General features: G+C 41.5%; 1 protein-coding gene across 1 annotated transcript in view; it reads left to right on the top strand.

Annotated features, from left to right (window-relative positions):
• The window catches only part of LOC306945035 (poly(rC)-binding protein 3-like), a gene marked incomplete at both ends in the record, with an annotated part of 46805 nt that overhangs the window by 20053 nt on the left and 5482 nt on the right, over positions 1 to 21270 (top strand). Inside the window, 7 exons of the mRNA XM_079533713.1 lie at positions 1226 to 1357; positions 4570 to 4698; positions 6556 to 6699; positions 10736 to 10777; positions 11313 to 11388; positions 13228 to 13280; positions 20827 to 20996. Coding sequence (XP_079389839.1) covers positions 1226 to 1357; positions 4570 to 4698; positions 6556 to 6699; positions 10736 to 10777; positions 11313 to 11388; positions 13228 to 13280; positions 20827 to 20996 — 746 coding nt within the window. The remainder of the gene's footprint in view (positions 1 to 1225; positions 1358 to 4569; positions 4699 to 6555; positions 6700 to 10735; positions 10778 to 11312; positions 11389 to 13227; positions 13281 to 20826; positions 20997 to 21270) is intronic.

Genomic DNA, 21270 nt, shown 5'->3' with positions numbered 1-21270 from the left:
CAGTCTCTCACTGACACTGATACTAAACAAAATGTGAGTTAAGGGCTGCAGAGGACTGATTTGATCACTGTCTTATGGTGTGCAGACATGCCTCATTGTGTTCAAGATTTTTTCATCTCTTTGAAGCTTAGCAAGGTCATACTGAGCCATTTCTTAGACAGCAGAACGTTACCATCCAAAATGCAGAGGTACTGCTGCGAACAGTGCTGGTGTTCCCATGTGTTGTTTGGATAACTTGTGAATTGCTTGCTTGCTTGCTTGATTGATTGATTGATTTTGGTCCCTTCATTCAATTGGAAGGTCAGCTTTATCTTTTCCTTTGTGGGTTTTTTTGTTTATTTGTTTGTTTTGTTTTGTTTTGTTTTGTTTGTCTCATGGTTTTAGGAGTATGTAACTGAGACTCCTTGTTTGGGTTTGACTCCTTTTAGATGATGAGAATGAGGAAATTAGAGGGATAGTTTTGCTGTGGCTGGAAGACTTTGAAGAAACAAAAATATGTTTAAAACAGTGTAAACTTTGTGACAAGTAGTATATTAAAAAGCCCTTGAAAATAGGCAGTGTAGTTTGACTAGATAACAGAATACATGAATACATGTTAAAATATCTAGGTACAGATAACTGCTATTGTTAATACTCTGGTTACATAGCTGTGATGGAAAATATTTTAGAAAGTGTACAGTGTTATAAATATGCAGATCTGCTACAAAAGAGAGATTAAGCATGGGTGCAGCAAAGTATTTGTCAATATTATCTGCTTATATTTGCTTCAGATTGGTCATAGATCATTTTTGTCATTCCCTCTTAAAACCTTTTTTCTTTGTGGCAATGAAGAGAAGCTATGTGAAAAGATGTAATATATAGTAGAAATGTTCAACTCAAGATAGTGGAAAAGAAACAGAGTCAGGATTTGGGGGCCTGTGAACTCAAAAACCTGCTTGTTTTTTCCATCTGCTTCAGCTGGTCTAAAGGCAGGTGCCACAGTCACCTCCCAGTCTTGTCACTGAGCCTGTCCCCTGCACAAGCCTTCCTCCTCTGCTTCTTGTGCAGTCATGCTTATGGTGTATCATCTACATTGCTGGTGGCTTCACCTGCAGCAGAGATGAGACACAATTAGTTACAAACTGCCCTACTCCTCAAGAACTGTTCAGGCATTTGCTCTGTGCCCTTCAGTACCCAAAAGGAATGACAAATCCTCAGCTAATTCTGTTTGATGTTGCTATTACAGGACATTAATGCTTCAATGACAAACAGCTCAGTGACAAGCAAGCCACCTGTAACACTGCGGCTTGTCGTGCCAGCAAGTCAGTGCGGATCCCTTATAGGAAAAGGAGGCTCCAAAATCAAAGAAATCAGGGAGGTAAGTCTCGGGGTGTCTGCCAGGGTTTCTGACTAGCTCAGTGTTGTTCCATTGCACTTGGCCAATGGAGATTTTTCACTCAGAGGGTGATGAAGTGCTGGCACAGCTGCCCAGAGAAGCTGTGGTGCCCCATCTCTGAAGGCACTCAAGGCCAGGTTGGATGGAGCCCTGGGCAGCCTAAGCTGATGGGAGCAGCCCTACCCATGGCATGGGGTTGGGGCTGGGTGGGCTCTGAGGGCCCGATCAACCTAAACCATTCAGTGATTCTGTGGAAATTATTTTACTGAAATTACATGTACAGCATTTACTGTGACTCATCAGTTCATGGCAGTTCTGGAAGGAGGAGGTGGTCATAAATGACAGCCAGGGTTGTTATCCTGTTGACTGTCAAACGTGCTGAGTGAAGAGCCTCAGAAAGCCTTGCTCTGTGGCAAGCCAATGACCACAGTGCCCTTGTACCTTCCTGGACACAGAGACAGTATATGAAATAAAAAAACAGCTTTACAATTCATTCATTGCAACACTACTAGAGCAGCTCAAACACAGCTTGGATGAGGAAAATAAACAACAGAGAAAACAGTCAAGCACATTTCAGCAAATCAACACCCTAGCAAATAAAAATGTCCTTTCAGATTTCTTTTTCAGCATTGTCCCCCAGTCAGCAACACTGAGAAGGCCAAGCCAGAGTGTTGTGGACTTTTCGAGGCCAGTTCCAACGTTTGCAGTCAGGGAAAGACCCAGATTGTGCTGGCAAGGCCAGGTCATGAGGTCAAACTCTTCATCTACCTTTTTTTTTAATTGATTTGTTTTTTTGTTTCTCCCTAACCTCACTGTTCCATGAATGACCTGACCTCATCTATTCCCATCTCATATTGATTTATTTTTAATTCAGACTTTATCTAAAGGCATTCATTCAATTCACTGTGCTAGCAGCCACATTTTTCTCTAATCAGAAAATGCAAAAATGTGTCAGCTTGAATTGTTCCTACTGTGGCTATGGTAACTTAGCACATGTCAAGCTGAGGATCTGATGTTTTTAATCAGTAAAACAAGAAAAGTAGGCACGTGCTAAAATTATATAAAGGGAATCTGAATAAACATTTCTGAAAATGGCTTTTTACTCTGGAGAAAATGATGGTGTTCCTTCTACGTTTGTATTTGTTCTAACACAGAACAAAGTGTTGAATAGCAAGATGAAGTGCTGACTGTTTTTTTATTTGACTTTGTCAAAACAAAAGCTTTTCACCAAGTTTTCCCAGGAAAACTTTCCTTTTTATCTACAAACGTATCTTCAAGACAGTATGTTTCATTGAACTTCCAAGTTTCATTTCAAGCATGGAAAAAAAAAAAAAAAAAGGATATTTTGGTAAGAGAAGCTTTCATCAGATGATGTAGAGGACTGGAAAATGTTTTGATCAAAATTAAATGTCTAAAATTTGCTCTGAAATGTTGCATTACGGTAACCATGGAAGAGTAAGTGACCATAGAGGACTGTCCAAGGTCTTGTCCTCCTGACTTTCAGATACTTCCAGATTCTTTCATTTGGATTCAAATGTTATTGTTCTGGGAGTTTTTCAGTGAAGTTCTTTTTGCGGGCATATCTGGAAGGTTTTTTCCCCTCCTCACATGTACTGAAGTGCAAACAGTACACCCTGCTTCCATCAGCTGGCAGAGCAGCCAAAGGCTGTGCAGTTTTTGCAGCCAGACAAACGTTGTTTCTCCATGTGCACTTTGCTTTATAATGGGAGCACATGAAAACATGTGTATATTGTCTGCTGTAAACTCATGGAGGAATAATTCAGAATTCTGCCATTTGAAGTGGTCTTCTTATTTACCAAGACCTGCAAATAATTTTACTTTTTTTCTTGGTATTTTATTACCTTTTTTTTCATTAAAGAATCAGGGAGCTGTGCCTCTCATTAGTACGTATTTTCAAACATGCTTTTGGGATGTGGGAGACAGTGTCACTTGATGTGCACTTGATCTTCTGTGCAAAATTAGATATATAGGAAACACTGTTCTCTTTATTCAGAACTGTCTGGCAGTAGGGTTCTGGCTAGTTTCTCATTTGTGTTAGAATAGTACTGGGCAGAAGCACCAAGTGTGGTCTGTTAAGCACTTAGCTGTGGGTTTTATAGCTGTCACCTCTTTGTCTTTGTACTGGAAATCCTTGTATCTCTTTGTACTGGAAATCTCATCCGTAATGCTGAGTGAGTGCTTGTAGGACACAGGCTCGTACAGGTGAAGTTGGTCTGTGTACAGTGATTATTCTGGTGAGAACAGTTTCAGAAGCAGTTAGCTACTTCCCTAGTGCAAGGAAGTAAAAGGATATTGTGTGGTCAAAGGGATCTTTGGATGAGATTAACGTAGCATGGATGCACACTTCACATTTGCATAGTCAGAAGGGTATTGGGAAGATCTTATTTATTTTTTCATTGCTGATATACCACCAAAATAAAAAAATAAACAAAACTAGCATTGGAAGCAAATACATAAATGACTGCAGTATTTTGCAGAGTATTTTATGCTAGTCATACAGATACCCAGAACTGTATGTTAAACAATAACCACTTATCAAACAGCAACAACAAAAAAAAGTGCATCTACCTCAAGATATGATCTAATTTCATCATCACACAACACACTAAGTAGCAATTGCATGAGGGATGGATGCTTTTTTGTGTTCAGCCTGGTAGGGCTGCTGCCTGAGAACAGCAAGGAATGCATGCATTTGCAAGACAAGGCTGTAAGAAAAAGAAAGAAAAGCATGGCAGATTGATGAAATTATGGTGAAATTTCAAAGCCTGTTATGGAAAAAGGAATTGATATCTCTTTAAATAGCAGTAGTGAACAGAAGATGCAATCAGTAATTTAATCAGTCTCTGGAAAGAAGAATAGCATGTGTTGTGTGTGACCACCAGGAAAATAAAATAACTCCTTGCTGGCTGACACAAACTCAATGATAATTAAAAGCTAACTAAATACATACATACATAGCATTTCAATAACAACCAGGAAAACATTTTGTTTGTAATGTGTGAAAGTGCAAATTCAATATGAAATGCGTGTGGGCTTTTTTTCTGTTGATTGAAAGTCTTTCATGATTTTTGTGAAATAATGCCAAGGATTATTTTGGCTTCCTCCCCTCCCCTCCCCTCTCCTGGCATTGCCTTCCTGATAGTGATACTCTGTTTGGTTTGCTTCTGCTCAAGTCCACAGGAGCCCAGGTGCAAGTAGCAGGGGATATGCTGCCAAACTCAACGGAGCGTGCAGTCACTATCTCAGGCACTCCTGATGCCATCATCCAGTGTGTGAAACAGATATGCGTGGTCATGCTGGAGGTAAGTGATCATTTGGGTTCTTGCCTCTCACATGGGAGATGTTCAAACATGTTGTTGATTTTCAGCTGCCCGGGGGTTCCCTGAGGTCCTGTCCATCCATCCCCGGTCAGGGATTTCAGGGGGACCCTGACAGAGCCTCAAATACTTGACTGGTGTCTGGGAACCTCTCGGAGCAGGCTTAGCAACCTGGGGCCAGGGCTATCATGACACTGTCAAGCAGCAAAGCATGGTCCTGCACAGAGCTGCAGCCCATCTTTTGAGAAAAGCATTTTATTCTAATGCATTTTATTCTGATGATTCTGAACAGGACAAAAACACGTAGGTCTTGTTTAAAGTAGAAGCAATTCTGGCTTGTGTGATTTAAACATTGCAGGACTCTTTCCTCCTTTGGGGTCAGATCACTGCATAAGGCTATTACGTTTCTTTGCAATGGCACTTTTTTAGCTCTCAAGTTAAATGATACCAAATTAATTTCTACACAGATTTGAGCTGTTTAATCCTGTGTTGAACGTGTCTGTACTTTCATGCAAGTACACATCTCAACTGATAAAGTTTGAAAAAAACATCAGCATACAAAATGAAAAAACTTGACATGGCAGCCACAGCTTTTGACTTGGAACGTACAACTTCTCCATTTTTATCACATTTTTTTTGCTGGAATATTTTCTCTGTTTGGGGTTTTGGGTTTTATGGGTTTTTTTTATCTTACGTGTAGTCAAGAGCTGTCTCATAATCTCTGATGTTCTACTTATTTTATATTCCTTAAAAATAGGAGAAGCAGTGAGACAGCACTGTGGCTACAGGCTGTTCATAAGAATGCACTGTATCTAAATAACAGCCAGCATTATGCAAAAAAAAAAAAAAAAAAAAAGGCATAAAACTGAAGAAATGCCCAATATTTTACTTGGAAAAAAAATGACTCTTGCTTCAGTTTTTGCTGGACTACTGTGAGGAAAGAATTTATGTATAAAAATAATATAGAAGATAATATTAAAAAACTAATGCTAGTTCATTAGACGTGGAGTACATGATAGTAATTATTATCAGCTTTGTGCATGGTGTGTAGTTCTGTATGCAAGTGGCATTCATGGAATAAATAGATATATTTAATTTAGAAAACAAACCACTCGCACTGAAGTGAAATAGCAAAGTACTTGGTATTAATTAATGGAAGTGTTTTGGTTTTTACCTTTCTTAGTTGTAGTTAAAGCATTGAAACCAGGGCATAATTCTGCTGGGTAGCTGGTAGCCTGTTTTACAGGCAGATGCTCCCACTTTGTGTATGGGGAGAATGTTAACCTGGCTCAGATATTTCCCTTCATACACTTGCCTTGGGCTGCAGGGAATATGATTCCTTTCTGTACATGAAGGCTGTAGCTGGGAGGGATTTTCTCCACCCTTCCTGCTCGGCTGAACAAGAGGAAGGATCAAGCCAGTCGCTTGTCGTTTAGCAGCCAACTCAACTGAGTCAGTAAAACAAGAAATCTTGATGTGCAGCAGCATAGGAAAGATCAATAAGCAGGGTGTGCTCAGACTGGCCTCTTCCAAAACATTGACACAGTTTGATATTGTTTCCTGAAATGCCTTAAAGTGCTTAATGAAGCTTTATAGCTTCACCAGCTAAGAGTGGTAGAGAAGCCACGAGTGCCGGCTGTCAGTTGGATAACTGAGGCCTTGGCTTTCCTACCTGGGGCTCAGACATCAGACTTCTGATTCTAGGACTCTTGGTAAGGAGGGCAGGGCGGGCTGGGGCCGGGTCAGTGCACCCCTAGTGCCTAGGGTGGCCAAGTTAAAGAGTGGTTTTATGTGCATTCTGCTTCATTCTGCATTTTGATCGCTTTGTGTTTTTGTCTGCAGTCCCCACCCAAAGGTGCCACCATCCCCTACCGTCCCAAACCTGCCTCTGCACCTATCATTTTTGCAGGTGGCCAGGTAAGAGCAGACACCATTTTGGCTTCAGCTGGAAACCACACCGTCTTGGCCCAACCTCAGCCAGCGCCTGTTAGTTTTCAACTTTCACTCATTTTTTTGCCTGGTATAGTATTGATGTGCTCTGTCTACTCTGTGTGCTTGCAGCTTGCAAGGAAGGAGAACACTGCATTGCAAACTTAAGGGGAAAACAATGACAAGACATTGAGTGGGAAGCATCTGATATACAGTGTGTTTCCTGCTGCTGTATAAGCCTGGGAAGTGGTATTCTGCAGATTACTTCAGTAGTACCAATAACTTCCTTTGCCCTATAGTTCCTTAGTAATGGGGTTTTGAGGCTACACAAACTATATAAATGTAGGTGCAGACCTTCCCAGCCATTAAGTCTTGTATGGGAACTGCTGAGTCACGGCCTGAACCTCTGATTAATCACCTGAGGCGAGCCATGAGTCAGCCAGAGGAGCACAGGTGAAGGCAATTCACCTGTGCTGCCAGAAGGGGTGGAGCCAGGCTCCACCCCTCCTAGACCTATTTAAGAGCTGGCTACCAGAGGGGAAGGATCTCTTCTGGAGATCCCTTCTCTTGGTGTCTTCTGGTGAGCTCAGCCGAAGGGTAAGCTCTTCCGCTTATTCTCTTTGTGATCATTGTCTACCTTGCTTGATTCTCTCGATTATATTGTGATTACAACATCTTGATATCTGTTGATTAAACAACTATATTGCAATTATAGCATCTTGATTATACAAGTCTCATTTGTAATGGAATCAGAGCTTTACTGTATCTTTTATATATAGTGAAATTTTGACTATTTCCCCTTCGTCTTATGCTATATCAGTGTTCTTATCTGCTTTTAAAAACCCATGTGCAGTGTAACCCTTCCTTGTTTTGTGATAATGTCCTGAAGTGAGTTTGCAACAAGTGGCTGTGACAGGAATTTACTCTACCACCATGAGCTGCAAGGGGAATGCACTTTTAGTAAATGAACCAACAACAAATGCAGCTGATACCAAGCCTAAAAATACCATAGGAGGCTCACGAGGGGATCTGTAACCAGCAAGCTATGAAGAGTGGAAAGGTGCCCAGGATGCTGCAAACCCTGCCCAAATCCTGGTCTCCTAAATCTAGGCTAGAGGAAGGCCACATTTCCCTTCTTAGGATTCATGTGTGAAGCTTCTGTGGCAAAAGGCATCCAATCCTAGTCTATTCTTTCACCCAGGATGAGAGCAAAGCCCCTTTTTAGTGTTTATCCAGTGGGAAGAGCCACTCACGTGCATGATGGGACACCTGCAGGCCTAGAGACCATGTCTTATGCAGGGAATACAACAGGGAATCTCAACAGGGAATACAGAAATCATTTGAGGAACCAGACACCAAGTTCTTGGTAGGGCAGGTGGCATAAGGTGCTGCTGGCACAGAATCCTGCATCTCCCTAATCTTCCAGTGTGCCAGCAAGCTCCTAAATATACCAAGCATACAGCAACAAGCCATTTCCTCCTAAAGGCCTTTGCAATAAACTGTCTCTGTTTTTTATTTCAGAGTTTTACTTTCTAGCCTGTAATGAGATATTGTGGCATATTCCCAGACTTTTATAATCTGGATAAAGTAACTTGAAGTTGCTGGGTGTCCAAGTTTACCCTCTAGGTTTTCTTCAAAATAAGAAATCAGCTCCTGTAGTGACCAACGTTGAGTTGGAATTAAAAATAAATTGCCAAAAGTTGGTCTGAGAGTTCAGAATAATTTATTCCAGAAGTATATTAAGTTTATACTGCAGTGCTTTCTTTTAAGAAATGCATGTGTACATAATGCAGCAGCCAATTGTAATTGCTTTGAAGATTGTATATGATTACTCAAAAACACTGAAACTGTTTCCTAGGGTGCCCAAAACAGTTCATATAAATAACTGAAAGTGTTCTATTTGAAGGCCTGATAGTTCTTGCCATCTTCAGTTTTACCAGTTAAAAAGGTGTTGTCACTTTTTTGATGCAATCTTATTGATGTGAGAAAGAGTGTCTGAGACAGATGAGTTGTGTGTGCTTTGAATGTGGTCTCTGACTAACCAAACTTTTATAGAAAATGCTTGAGGTATGTTTGAAAGTCACTGTGGAAAATCACAGTGGAAATTAACATTGAAAATAAAATTTCAGTTAGAGTATTAAGTCCACCCAGCCCTTTGACTACAATATCAAAAGTTATTTTTCCATTCTAAGTAACATCATGGCTATCTTTAAAGGTTTCAGGTTCTTTAATGCTTGCTTTTCAAACAGCACTAGAAAAATTTGAATTCTGTTCTTACTTAACAAGGTGGGGTTTTATTCTTGTAAGTATGGCTTTAATTTTCTTGTGCTTCTTCAATATTGCACTGCCTGACAGAAAGGAAGCTGAACTGTACTATTCTGCTCTGCCATTTACCAACATCCAGCCTGAGCAATGGTTTTAAAAAAAAATATTGCACTTTTGCCTGAAGGAAGCAAATAGAAGATTTCTGCCCCTTGTGCTGCATTGCTGTTTAGACTGGTGCTCAACAGTGACAGCTTTGCTGTATGCCTCTTAAATTGAGGAAGATATGCAGGCCAGGTAATTCATGCTCTTACCATAGTCAGTACATCCATTGGAAAGTTGTCTAAGCTTTGAAGGAAGCAGACTTGTAGCTCCTGTCCTTGCTAAGCATTACCATACAGATGCCTCAGTAGCCACTACTGGGCTTGTACTTCTCATGCATCTGCTGTGGAAAGGGCAGAGTTAATAAACAGAGCTTTGAGTGTTACCTACTCCTGTTACTTCCATAGTTTTGTTTGTGTCTTCATGTGTATATGTGAAATATGAGCAAGAAGAGCAATGAGGAAGAGGGTACTTTTAGGTTTGTTAGCAAGTTTTATCGCAGTAGTTCACTGCTGGCTTGTAGACCACATCTTGGGAAGCACCCCTGTGAAAAAATGATGTCCCCTCAGCTGGATTTGAAGGAAACCCAAGATCTGGTTGATCTATTCTGGTCCACCAGAGAGAGCAAGAGACCAGAGTGTGTTTTTCAAACCCACTGTTTGCTCATAGGCCTAGGTCCCTGCCCAGTGCCATATCCATTGAATATCTGAAAGGCCGTTCATGTGCTTGGCTACACTCAAAGCCTTCCACTCAGCAGAGCAGTCTTAACATTTCCTTAAGGTTGTCCTCATTTGGTAAAACACTTAAACGCACACTTTGCTCATAAGACCCACTGATGGCAGTTAGAGTCTGTTTTCGTAGATGGGGACCTTTTCATTTATAAACCATTTCTAATGGCCATCCCATAGATGCATATGAGTATGTATGCAAGTGAACATGCCGTTGAGCCCAGTAGTTCCTTCTGGTTGAAAACTGCTCAGGTGCATAATATTTGCCAGATTTCAGCCTTGTTTTATAGCTAATTTCAAAATTAAATGAAATGTTTATTCTCCAGAAGGGAAATTTTGCTGCAGAAATGTGCATTAAGCAGTTGGAGCATAAAGGGTTTTAATATCTGAACATCATTAAATGAATTGTTTTATCATTTGCAGAGGATTCATTGCTTTCTAAGAGGCCTTTTGTCAAATTAGCATTTTGCAAACTAAGCTAATCAGCTCTGTTCCTGTTTATAATTCTCCCACTACAAATATTTATACATTATAATTTGTCCTTTTGCCTCCCTGCCCATCTGAGCATAAGCACATTAAAATTTTTCTGACATGCCTTTCCTTTCAGAAAAGCTCTACAGAATAAAATAGAAAATTATAATCTCTTCATAGCTGTGTCTGTGTAGGCCATTGCACAGAGTGAGCAGAGCCAGCAGGGGAGATGAGGGGCTGTGTCATGTGCCATGCAGGATCACATCTGCTGGCACTGTGTTGGTTGGCCAAGCAAGCCACCTCCTACATCAGGGTAGCCAGAGAGTAGGCTGTAGCTTTTGGCATCACACCATACATCCTGTGAACAACATTTTGCACCATGCCAGGCATTATCAAGCAGCACAAGAAAATTAAGCTTTACTTGGTGTAGAGGGCGACGTGGGTGGCATTCACAATGGGGCCAGCAGGAGGCTGCCCTGTGCTTGTCCCACCCAGCTGACCTCTGTCTTCCCTGTGCTTCTCGTTTCCAGGCGTTTACAATTCAGGGGCAGTATGCCATCCCTCATCCAGACGTGAGTCCAGCACATGTAAATTACTCCCTTTTTCTTCCTCACCTTTTCGTTTGTTCCGGGCAATATTTACTTTCTACTGCTAGCAATGGAGTTAACATGGACTAAGGACACATGTCCCTAATGACATATGTTATAGCCATACATTATAGTTCAGTTGCATCTCTTATCTTGTGTAATACTTACTAGAAAGTACAATGGCCCAGGAACAAATTACAGTTATCTATCTCAGTCTTCTTTGCATGTGATAAATCTGAACTCTTTTAATATGTAATTCTACAGTAATTAGTTAATATTAACAATAGCTGCTACATGTAATAACAGTAGAGATGTCATTTATAACCAATTTGGGGTTTTTGTTGTTTCGTTTTCTTTTGTTGTTTTTTTTTTTCTCTGCAGTAGATCAGAATGAATGATTAAACTTTTTTTTTTTAATATAATTTTAATTAATCCAATTTTAGAACATGTAAGACGGTTTCTCTGCTCTGAAATAATTCCATTTGATTGGTTAGTTCTAATTTCCCATCCTGCCCTGCAGTTGACCAAGCTTCACCAGTTGGCTATGCAGCATCCCCCCTTTACTCCCCTTGGGCAGACCACCCCTGGTTTCCCTGGTACGTACCCATGACCTCCTGGGGATGTCCTTCTTCTTAACAGCTTTGTTTCCCGTGGTCATTACATCATTTTAATAACAAATGTGGTCAATGACCAATGATCCTTCTGTTTTGACACATTAATCTTTGTTGTTCCCTCCCTTTCCTCTATTACAGTTCCTTTCATCACTACTAAGATTTGCTTTGTTTGTTATGTTTATTTAATCAAACCCACTCCATTTGTGCCATTGGCTAAAAATCCTGAGTTACTTCAATCCTTACAAAGTTATTGTGGACCATACAGTATCTACCAGTTGACACTGAGTGAAGCGCTTGGACATATGTCCTGCCAAATATCCAGTTTGTTAGCATCTTTTGTAAACCAAAAAATACAAGAAAATAGCATGTAATGGCAGTATAGAAATTTAGATTAAAGAAATTACTGCATGCTAAAACTGGAGCTCATCATAGAGCCAGACTCCTTAAGACCATCACTAATCGTCACTGCTGGGACAAGTGCCTCATGTCCTACTAGAGCAAATGACTGCTTACAAACTGCAGTGGAAATTCAATTCACTTAAGAAATGCGAAATTCAGCCTGTCTTGATTAAAGTGCATAAGCTGATAACAAATTATTTACTCAAGAGAAAGAACTCATGTCAAGAGAGAAGTCGAGTCAATTAACCATACAATAAATTATTTTTTCTATACTTCATTAGATTGGAGCTTGGCATCAAAAATTTCACAGAATAAACTGGTACATGCTTGGTATGGCAAATAACATTTTATCACATACATCAAATTTTGTGAGCAACTTGACTGTGTTATAGTCAACATCAAATAACTATATACAATTCTTAGTAGAATGTAAACTCAAGTAAACTGTAGATGAGTTGCTGTTTTCTAAATAGCTCCTTTTCCACAATTTCTAGTTGGAAATGAGTATTTTGGCATGTCTTCAGAGATGATAATGAACAAATCAAGACAACGCCCCAAGGAAATAAATTAAAAAATAAATGAGAAGGGGAGAGAAATGACATCCAAAATACATTTTTGTTTTTCTATGGTGTATCTGATAAAATATCTGCAAGTAACACTGAATGGCTTTTCCCAGCTTTCTGTGTTCCTCATTCTTGTCATTAACATGCTGCTCCTTAATCTTTTCCTGGTTGTACTCATGAGATATATGTTCCTATAATGTTACTGTGTGTTAGAGCAGTAATTCCATTTCTCCTTTTTCCTTTCGTCCACCCAATTTAAAAACAAATGTATGCAACTTACATTATTTGGTACTTTTCCCTTCCAAAATGACCCTTCCCAACATTCTTCAGCAACTAATCCCTCATTAATTTCCAAATTCTTTTAGGTTAATTTCCTCATCATTATTTTATTATTATTATTATTTTTAATTTTCATGACGATGTATTTGGTTCAACTACTTTTTCTGTTTGAGTTCCACTCTAATTTTCTGTATTCTACAACACTGGGTAGAGAGGTCAAATTTCAGTCATCCGTTAATTTCTGAATCAATGTATTTATGATGAGCTTCAGAAATGATTTGTAGGTGAAACCCTCCATTTTCTAAAGGATTTGTATGACTCTGTGGAATCATGTGACATTTGTTGTTTTGGTGGGTTAAAGGTTAATTAAAATAAGACTCTTTAAAAGCGAGTCCAACCCTTTTGAGTTTTGCATCTTCTTTCATTTCTGTTTCGCTAGCACTTCTCTACTTTTCTTTGCTCTTCTGTTTTTTTTTTTTGTTGGTATGTTTCCTCCTCTATAATATCGCTTGTTGGCTTGTTGTGTCTTACGCTTTTTGCAAGCAACTGGCATAACATTTTCTGTCTGTTCCCCACATAGGACTGGATGCCACTTCTCCAACCAGTTCCCATGAACTTACTATTCCCAATGATGTAAGTGGATCCATAGTCAGTACTGCTTTCTCTTCTTGGTCTCCTCTGCCACCGGGGGGAATTCTGTCATCGTGGGTGATTTGCAAACACTAGTCCTCAGAAACAACCTGGGGTTTGGTTTTGAAGGGAGGGAGGTGCCATGGGTTACTGACATGCCGACAGCAGTAGTGAAAGTGGCCCTCCCATCTCATGTCACACCTCCAGTGCTGCTGGCTTAGTTCCACAGTGGCATCCACGCCATGGTGTTTCACCCATTTCCTCAAAGCCTGGCTGTCTGCTGCTTTTAGTGAAAAGCAGACACGGTCTGAGACACATACCATGTATTTATTGACCCTAGCAGAGGGGCTGGAGAGTGTCGGAAATTGCTCAGACCCCATCTGCTGTGGGTTGGCTGGAGACCACCATACCACAGTGGCGGAATGGAGCTGGTCTGCACCAGAGACTGTGCTTACCCCAGGCGGAGTATTTCCCCTGCAAAAAGTTACGTAAAGGTGCAAACCAAACGTTGGTTAGATAGAGGTACAGTACAAGCATTTAGCCGAGAACAGGGCCTCCAGAACTCTGCACTGGCTGTGACAGACAGATCTGGTCTCCTGGGCAGTACAGAGCTAATCCTCAAGCAGCTGCTCTAACTGCTCAGCTGATGCTCTGTGCATCATGCAAATATGCCTTCAAGTTTTATTCTCTTTCATCAGCAAAGGGATTTTTTTGAGTTTGCATTACAAATGAGTCACCTGAAAAATGGACAGTTTCCCCTCCACTGAAAAAAGCTTTCAAGTATGAGTGGGAACATAAATAGCAATTATATTTTTCAAGAGACACTTACAATATTCTATAAGCCCTATTAAACTCGGTGGCAATGATTTACAGTAAGAAAAAAAAGATACAGAACAACAAAGAAGAAGCAAAGGTAAATCTTTATTTTATGAGCACAGTGATTTTGTAAGCTTTATGTGACTTAAAGGCTGTCCTGCTGATCTGTCAGTAGTTTATAACCCAATTTACTGTAAGTTGAGGATTTTATGAGAGCATGGTACTTATCCTTACAAAGCAAGTTTTTGTAATCTGACTTTCAGGCAATTTTTGTTCTTGCCCCTGATGATGTAAAGCCAAGGTTACTCTTCTGACTTCACTCCTTCAGGGTTCCTATCAGACAGAGAGGGAGACAGCTGGCCTCATGTGCTGTAGCGCACTAGAAGAGGAAACAAAATGATCTGTTTCTGATGAGGAGCTATGAAATGCCGTGGCTCAGCACTGTTCTCTCAGAAGCAAATACACATCCATGTGTTGTTTCTAATAGGAAATTTGTTGAGCTTCACAGCGTGTGCCTTGTTGCTGAAGGAGGAAAACCAGGGCCAAGGTGGGGTTGTGCTTATAAACAGCCTGCAGACAGTGAAAGGATGTTATTGCATTGGTTCAGATGGGAGAGGCAGCAGCAGTTGTGCAGGAAACCATGCACTGGTAATTTGACTTCACTTGCCCAATCAACATCTCTTAGTCCTGTTTTGGTCAGAAACCTCCCTCATTTTATGCATGCAAGCCTGCAGAAGTCCAGCACAGGTGAGAACAGCATGTGGCTTGCAAATATCCACTTGTTCTACAGTTGCCACTGCACCTACATATGTGTTACACCTATTTTTTAAAAACAAGATAATGATAAATACAAAAAAACAAAGCCCCAGTATGAATCTGGTGGAAGAAAATCAAGTGTGAAGAGAATGAGGAGCTCAGACTTGAGGTGTGTTCTGCACAAGCCTCTGTGTGAGGTAGTATAATAGTGGTTGTCCTTTAGGGAGCAGGAGGGAAGACATCACTGCTGGGCACAGATATCAGATTTCACAACATTGTGTAATCCAATCCCCAAAATGGCCATTGAAAGTAAATGAATAAACCAATAATAATAATATAAAATCCACCTCATTAGAAATTATGTGTAATTCCCTTATATATGTGGGAGACAGGCAGAAGCAAGTAGCAGGAAAGCTTCACCCTTGGAAAACACAAGCATTTTAAAAAAACAGTAAATCTGGTCAATATTCCATATAAACAGACATGCAAATCCATCCAAGCTGGATAAAGCATCCTGAAGAGCTGTTCCTATCACCAGTGGAGTCAGAAGTCCTTCCTTCCAGTAGTCTGAGAGGGGCCAAGCATGCAAAGTGCTCTTGGAGAAGTCTCCAGGGAAACCTAGCCCCAGAGAGGCCCCATGGTGCCACCTCTTCCTCCTCCTCTGATAGTCTCTAGGACACCGAGTTCTCATCTCCACAGATCTCAATTCAGCTCCTGGAGTAGGATTGGTGGCAGCTGTAAAGAGGACACAAGGGCAGCATCTGACCATGCTGTGACATGCAGCCCCAAATCGGGTAATGCCTCTTCCAGAAGAGTCCTGAGGACTTTGGATATTCACTTAAATCCATCCCTGACTCAGAAGTTTTCAGAAGGATTTGAAAGCAACAGTTGAGGGAAGACTTAACAGTCTGTACAAGATACTCTGAAGAAGATGCAATGGTACTATGAGTAAAAGCCCTTCCATCAAAGCTAAGGGACCTGACAGATGCCAAGCAGTAGAAGCTGCTTCCTTTTAACCAGTGCTAGACTCATAATAAGAAAGAAAAGATACCAGAATTAAACAAGTACGTGGAAGCTCAACACTTCTTCTGTGACAGACCTACAACGCTGGGCTTTGGTTTAAAAAACAAAAACAAAAACAAAAAAACCAAGAACTTGAAGTCTGAGTTCTCCCTGTGCAGTGTGGCAGCGTGATGAATATGGAGGAGCAAACCAGTAGGAAAAACCCAGCAGCAAGCTGGGTTGTTAGGCCCCATCAGTGAGCTTAGCATTTTGGCAGGGGGAAGACGTATGCTTAGCATATTTACTTAGCATGGGAAAATAATATGGAAGAGAGAGGCCTACATCTCTGCTGACATGGCAAGTCAGGGGAAACTCCACCAGCACCAAGAGGCCGGGGAGGGGGAACCAGAGCAGACCTTCCTCCAGTCTCTTCTTGTAAGAGCCCAGACTCTGGATTTGATTCTGTTGCTGCTGGTACCAGCAGAATTTTACTGAAAGACAGAACAAAACCAAAAAAAGGCAAATAGCAGCATCTATGTTTTAGGATTTGTTTTTTTTTTAATTTGGTTTTTTTTGGTGGGTATGAGAAGAAATGAGGTATGCTGAGGTAGGTGAAGGTGGATGAGACACGGTAGTGGAGCAGTAGGAAAGGGAACCGTCCTTCACTGATGTTTACAGTGCAAGAAGGAGAGAACATCAACTGATATTTTGATTTTTAAGGGCAAATGATGATACTGACGGACAACAAATGCACAAATGCTGCAAAGCAGAAACAGATTCAGTGGGAACTTGTCAGGCACATGGACTACTGAGCATGAAGTCAGAGATGCCATCTGCTGTTCAGGTGATGCATAAGCCATATGCAGAATGAGAATTTAGGATACTGATGAAAGCTTTGCTTTATTCCTCATGCTGGTTTTAGGCTTCTTCTGCAAACACGTGCAGGTTGCAGGGCTGGGTGCCTTTCTGATCTTAGCCATTCTGCTTCATCCTTGAGGGAGTTAAAATCTGCACACCTGCACACATATTCTGCAAGCACTCTGACCTGCTGTACATGTTCCTGTTCAGTGCAGGGGAGTTGGACTAAGAGGCCCTTCAAGGTCCCTTCCAACTCTTAACAGTTCTGTGATCTGATGGCTGTACGTACATAAAAGTTTTGTGTATATATATGCTTGTGTATGTTTCTAAGATGAGTGTGCATACTATGTACCTTAAGCATTGTATGGGAACTGCTGAATCGTGGCCTGAACCTCTGATTGATCACCTGAGGTGAGCAATGAGTCAGCCAGAGGAGCACAGGTGAAGGCAATTCAGCTGTGTTGCTGGAAGGGGTGGAGCCTGGCTCCATCTCTCCCAGACCCATTTAAGAGCTGACTACCAGTGGGGAAGGATCTCTTACTGGAGATCCACTCCTTTGGAGTTCTATAGTGAGCCTAGGACACAGGTAAGCATTTTATCTATTCTCTTCTGTATAATAGCCTGCTTAGCCAAACTCTCTGGTATATTTCATAATAATAACAAGTATATTCATTGATTATACAAGCATATGCATAAATTTATAATACAGTACACAGTAAGCTTTGTATAGCCCATGGGAAGCTCAGTTGCTCTCTCTAATGGGCCAGCTTTATCACTATTACTTGCTATGTTGAGCAAGGTGAGCATCAAAAATAATGTAGTGCTGAAAGTTCTGAAGGACTTTTAACATGTTTAGCAACCTTCATGTTCTTCAACTTTTGTCTGCTAAGCTTGAAGGAACAGTGAATCCACATCTCTGAAATGTAGTACTACGTGCAAAGCGCAGGACAGGCAGCTCTTGTGGTGGGGGACATTTTGGGGACTGAGTAACACAGAGCCTGCTGTACTGCACTAAAAGGGCAGCTGAAGGAAGGAGAAAGGTCAGTCTTGGAAAGGAAGATACACGTTTAGATGTGATTTGATGTGGCTTGTCCTCCAGACAGGACAGTGTGCATGCTACTATGTAGAGCAGAATCAAAGAATTGCAGCATCAGTTGAGTTGGAAGGGACCCTTAAAAGTCAACTAGTACAACTCCCCTGCAATGAACAGGGATGTCTACAGCAGATCAGGGTGGAATGTCCAGTGCCTGGTAGGTCAAAGCTTCTTCCAGAAGCCATCAGCTCTTGGAATATTTCAGATGCTGCACAAATGTGAGCAAGTAAAACAAGGATGCCAGAAGCATTAGTGTGGCAAGGGGAGAAATGTATTCTGTGTACCTACCTGCAGTCAGGTCACGACTTGTAGAGCATGTTCAAGCAGCTCACTATCACAGAATCAAAGGATGATTTGGAGGAGCTTCAGACTGGACCTACAATGTCACCCTCTTTTTCTTCCTAAATATAGTTTTAAAGCAGTCTTTAGCAAAGCCTTTAGCAGGCTCCCAGAATCGGCCCAGCACAACAAACACAGACTTGTTGGTGTCTGTATTACAGACAGCTGTCATAATCAGTGTATGAATTAACAGTGCTCCTTCAGACAACTGCATCATTGTTATCCTGGGGCCATCTGGACTGAACCCTCCATATCTAACCCGAAGTCATCTACAAGCCTGCAGATTCATTCTCCTGACGCAACTGTGTTAAAAGTGCTGCCCAAGGACCTGTTGCACACACAGGTGACAGCCCCTGTGTGACCCAGTGGTGCCTTACCAGAGCTGATTGCAGTGTGCTCACCACACACCTGGAGAGCCAGCAGTCCTACACATTCCTTTGTCCTGAACACTACAGTCAATGACAACACCATGTGACAACTGGACTTCTTGAAATCCTTCTAAATACATTTTTTTTATATATACCTTTATATATTTTCACATGTTCTTAAGACCACACAAGTTCTTCGTAGTAAGTAAATTCATCATATTTCTACCCTTCCTCTTCAGACATTTGTGCAGTCTACTTCTTTTGTTCATAGTTGAGACATCATTATAATAGGAACAAGAAGCCTACCCTGCCCTTCATGTCATTTGGTAAGCGTCAGAGGAATCTGAAGATGTTATGACTTGCCTTGCTGGTGCTTAACAGAACCTAAATGTTAATAGGAAGAGCGTTGGATGCAGCAGACAGGTTCTTGAACAGCACTTCAAGCTCATCATCTCAAAGCCGAGTAAAGATAATTCAAAGTTTTTTTCCTGTCTCCATGCTCCATTCTGCTCCCATAACAGCAAACACTTCTAACCAAATTTGAGTAAATAGCTGGGATATGACATGCAAATGATTCACAGGAACAGAATTGCAGAAATCACCAGGTTTTAACAGATATGAGTGGATCGGGTGCTGTCAGTGTTCCTGTCCAATGGTTCCCTGGCAAAACTTTCTCTGCACTGCTCATACTGATGGCCTACAATGATAACCAAAAGCCCCACCAGCTGGTGTTTGCACTGCTATGTGCTCTTTGGGTGCTCATCTCTCCTGCTTCACCTTAACTACCCATGGACCATGGAGACCAGTGACAGGAAAGCATAGAAAACAGAAAGGTCCTCAGTAGAGGGATGTGTTCATAAGCAGTGTTTTCCTCCAAGATGACTTGGTTGTTGTCTGCTTATGTTAATGGTGGAGCAGACACAAGGCTCTGTATGGGCACCTGGCAGTAACATGCCGACACAGGTCCTTGGGATGAGGATAGAGTTAAATGAGGCCCTTCAGCTTCAACAGGGTGGAAAATCCTGTGTGTGTGCTCCTAAAGCCCATTTTTCCCTCTCACACATGCTCTTGTGCTCTGTGTCTGTTTTGGCTGCCTTGCTAGCTGCTTTGTCATTCTGTCACTAGGTGTGAAGCAAAGGTTAAGGGTTTTTATTGTTGTTCTTTTGCTGAAGTGTCTGCACAATGTGAATCTGCTTCTGCCAAGATACTGCAAGTACTGCAGTGACAGACAGGATAACCCATCAGAAAGAGTGGGAAGGAAAAGCGATCAGCACTACTGGCACTTCTTTCTGCCAAATGGGCAGCAGCAGCGTCAGCAGTCCCACAGAGCCAAGTTTGCATTTTCTGCAGGTCCTGGGCACTGCAGTGTTGTTAGTCTCCATGCTGCTTTAGCAGAAAACCTCCTCCTTGTCTCTAAGGAAGCCAAAGCATCTCAGCTTCAGTGGCTGGCTCAGTGCTCACATACTCCTTGGGGCTCCCTGTGCTCAGTCTTACAAATCACATCCCCTATCCCTGACTGCACTGCACTGCTCATTTGTAGCATTCAGTACTTCTGCAAATTGCATCTCAAGTCCAAAAGCTTGTGACTCCGCCAACCTTCAACAAAGCTATCAGTTGAAGATAACACCAATGTAATTTTATCCCCCTCCAAAAAAAGAAAAAAAGAGGGATCTGAGGAAACACAGGCTCAGTTTTATTTATGGAGTGTGAGTTCTGTTAAGGTTCTGTAAAGAAATACAGCTAAAAATTACACACGTGTGTGTATATGTGTATATATATGTGTGTGTGTGTGTGTTTATGTATGTACACGCACACTGCTACCAGTCTTTTTCTATGCCTGCTGCTACCTGCAGGTGCTCAGCTGTAAATCCCACTGACTTTAATTGTGCAGGACAGGCCCATGCATTCCCATGAGCTTTAGTATCGGAAGCATGACTGGAGCTGTGCAGGACTGGGTGGGAGCACAGCAAGGTCTGTCCAGTCCACAGCTCTACTGGGCTGGCTGCTCTCAGTCTGGGCTGTGCCTTGTATTCATTAGCACTGCAACACGCGGTCATTTTATACTGCAGAAGACAGCTAAATGGTCTGATGCTCTCTTGATACTTACCCATGTAGCAGCAAAAACTTGATTTAGAGACGTGGGAACGTTGGACTGGTAGACCATGCTAGTGACTCCTTCCAAACAGCACAGTGGAAGTCTTTTTGTTTGATACTGAGGAGTCTTCCATAAACTCTGTTTTTATCGATGCTACAAATTGCAGTGAAGTGGTTTTTGCCTCTGTCCGTGGCACTAATCTCAGTCTTTGTCCTACTCCAGCTAATAGGCTGCATTATTGGCAGACAAGGCAGTAAGATAAATGAAATCAGGCAGATGTCAGGAGCGCAGATCAAGATTGCTAATGCCACAGAAGGCTCTGCAGAACGACAAGTTACAATCACAGGATCCCCCGCAAACATCAGCTTAGCACAGTACCTCATAAATGCAAGGTAAGTTGACTTTGTAAGTGATGATGCTTCCTCAGGATTGCTCTGACTGCTCTCCTGCAAATCTCTGTCCTGGGTAGATCCAGAAAGTTGCTTTGTACTGTCCATTCTGAATAGTACTATTTGATTCCCAAAGAGTTGTGAAGCCTGTATTATTAGAAGTTGTGTTTACTGTTGGTTTACGTGGAAAGCAGCCTTAATATGGTGCAAGTCCAGGTACATTTTGAATGACAAAAGATTAAAAAAAAAAAAATCTGAATATTCACAATTGCATCCA

The sequence above is a fragment of the Tetrao urogallus genome, assembly GCF_951394365.1.
Source record: "Tetrao urogallus genome assembly, chromosome: 3".
NCBI classification, from domain to species: Eukaryota; Metazoa; Chordata; class Aves; order Galliformes; family Phasianidae; genus Tetrao; species Tetrao urogallus.
This window is presented reverse-complemented; position numbering and strand designations above follow the sequence as displayed.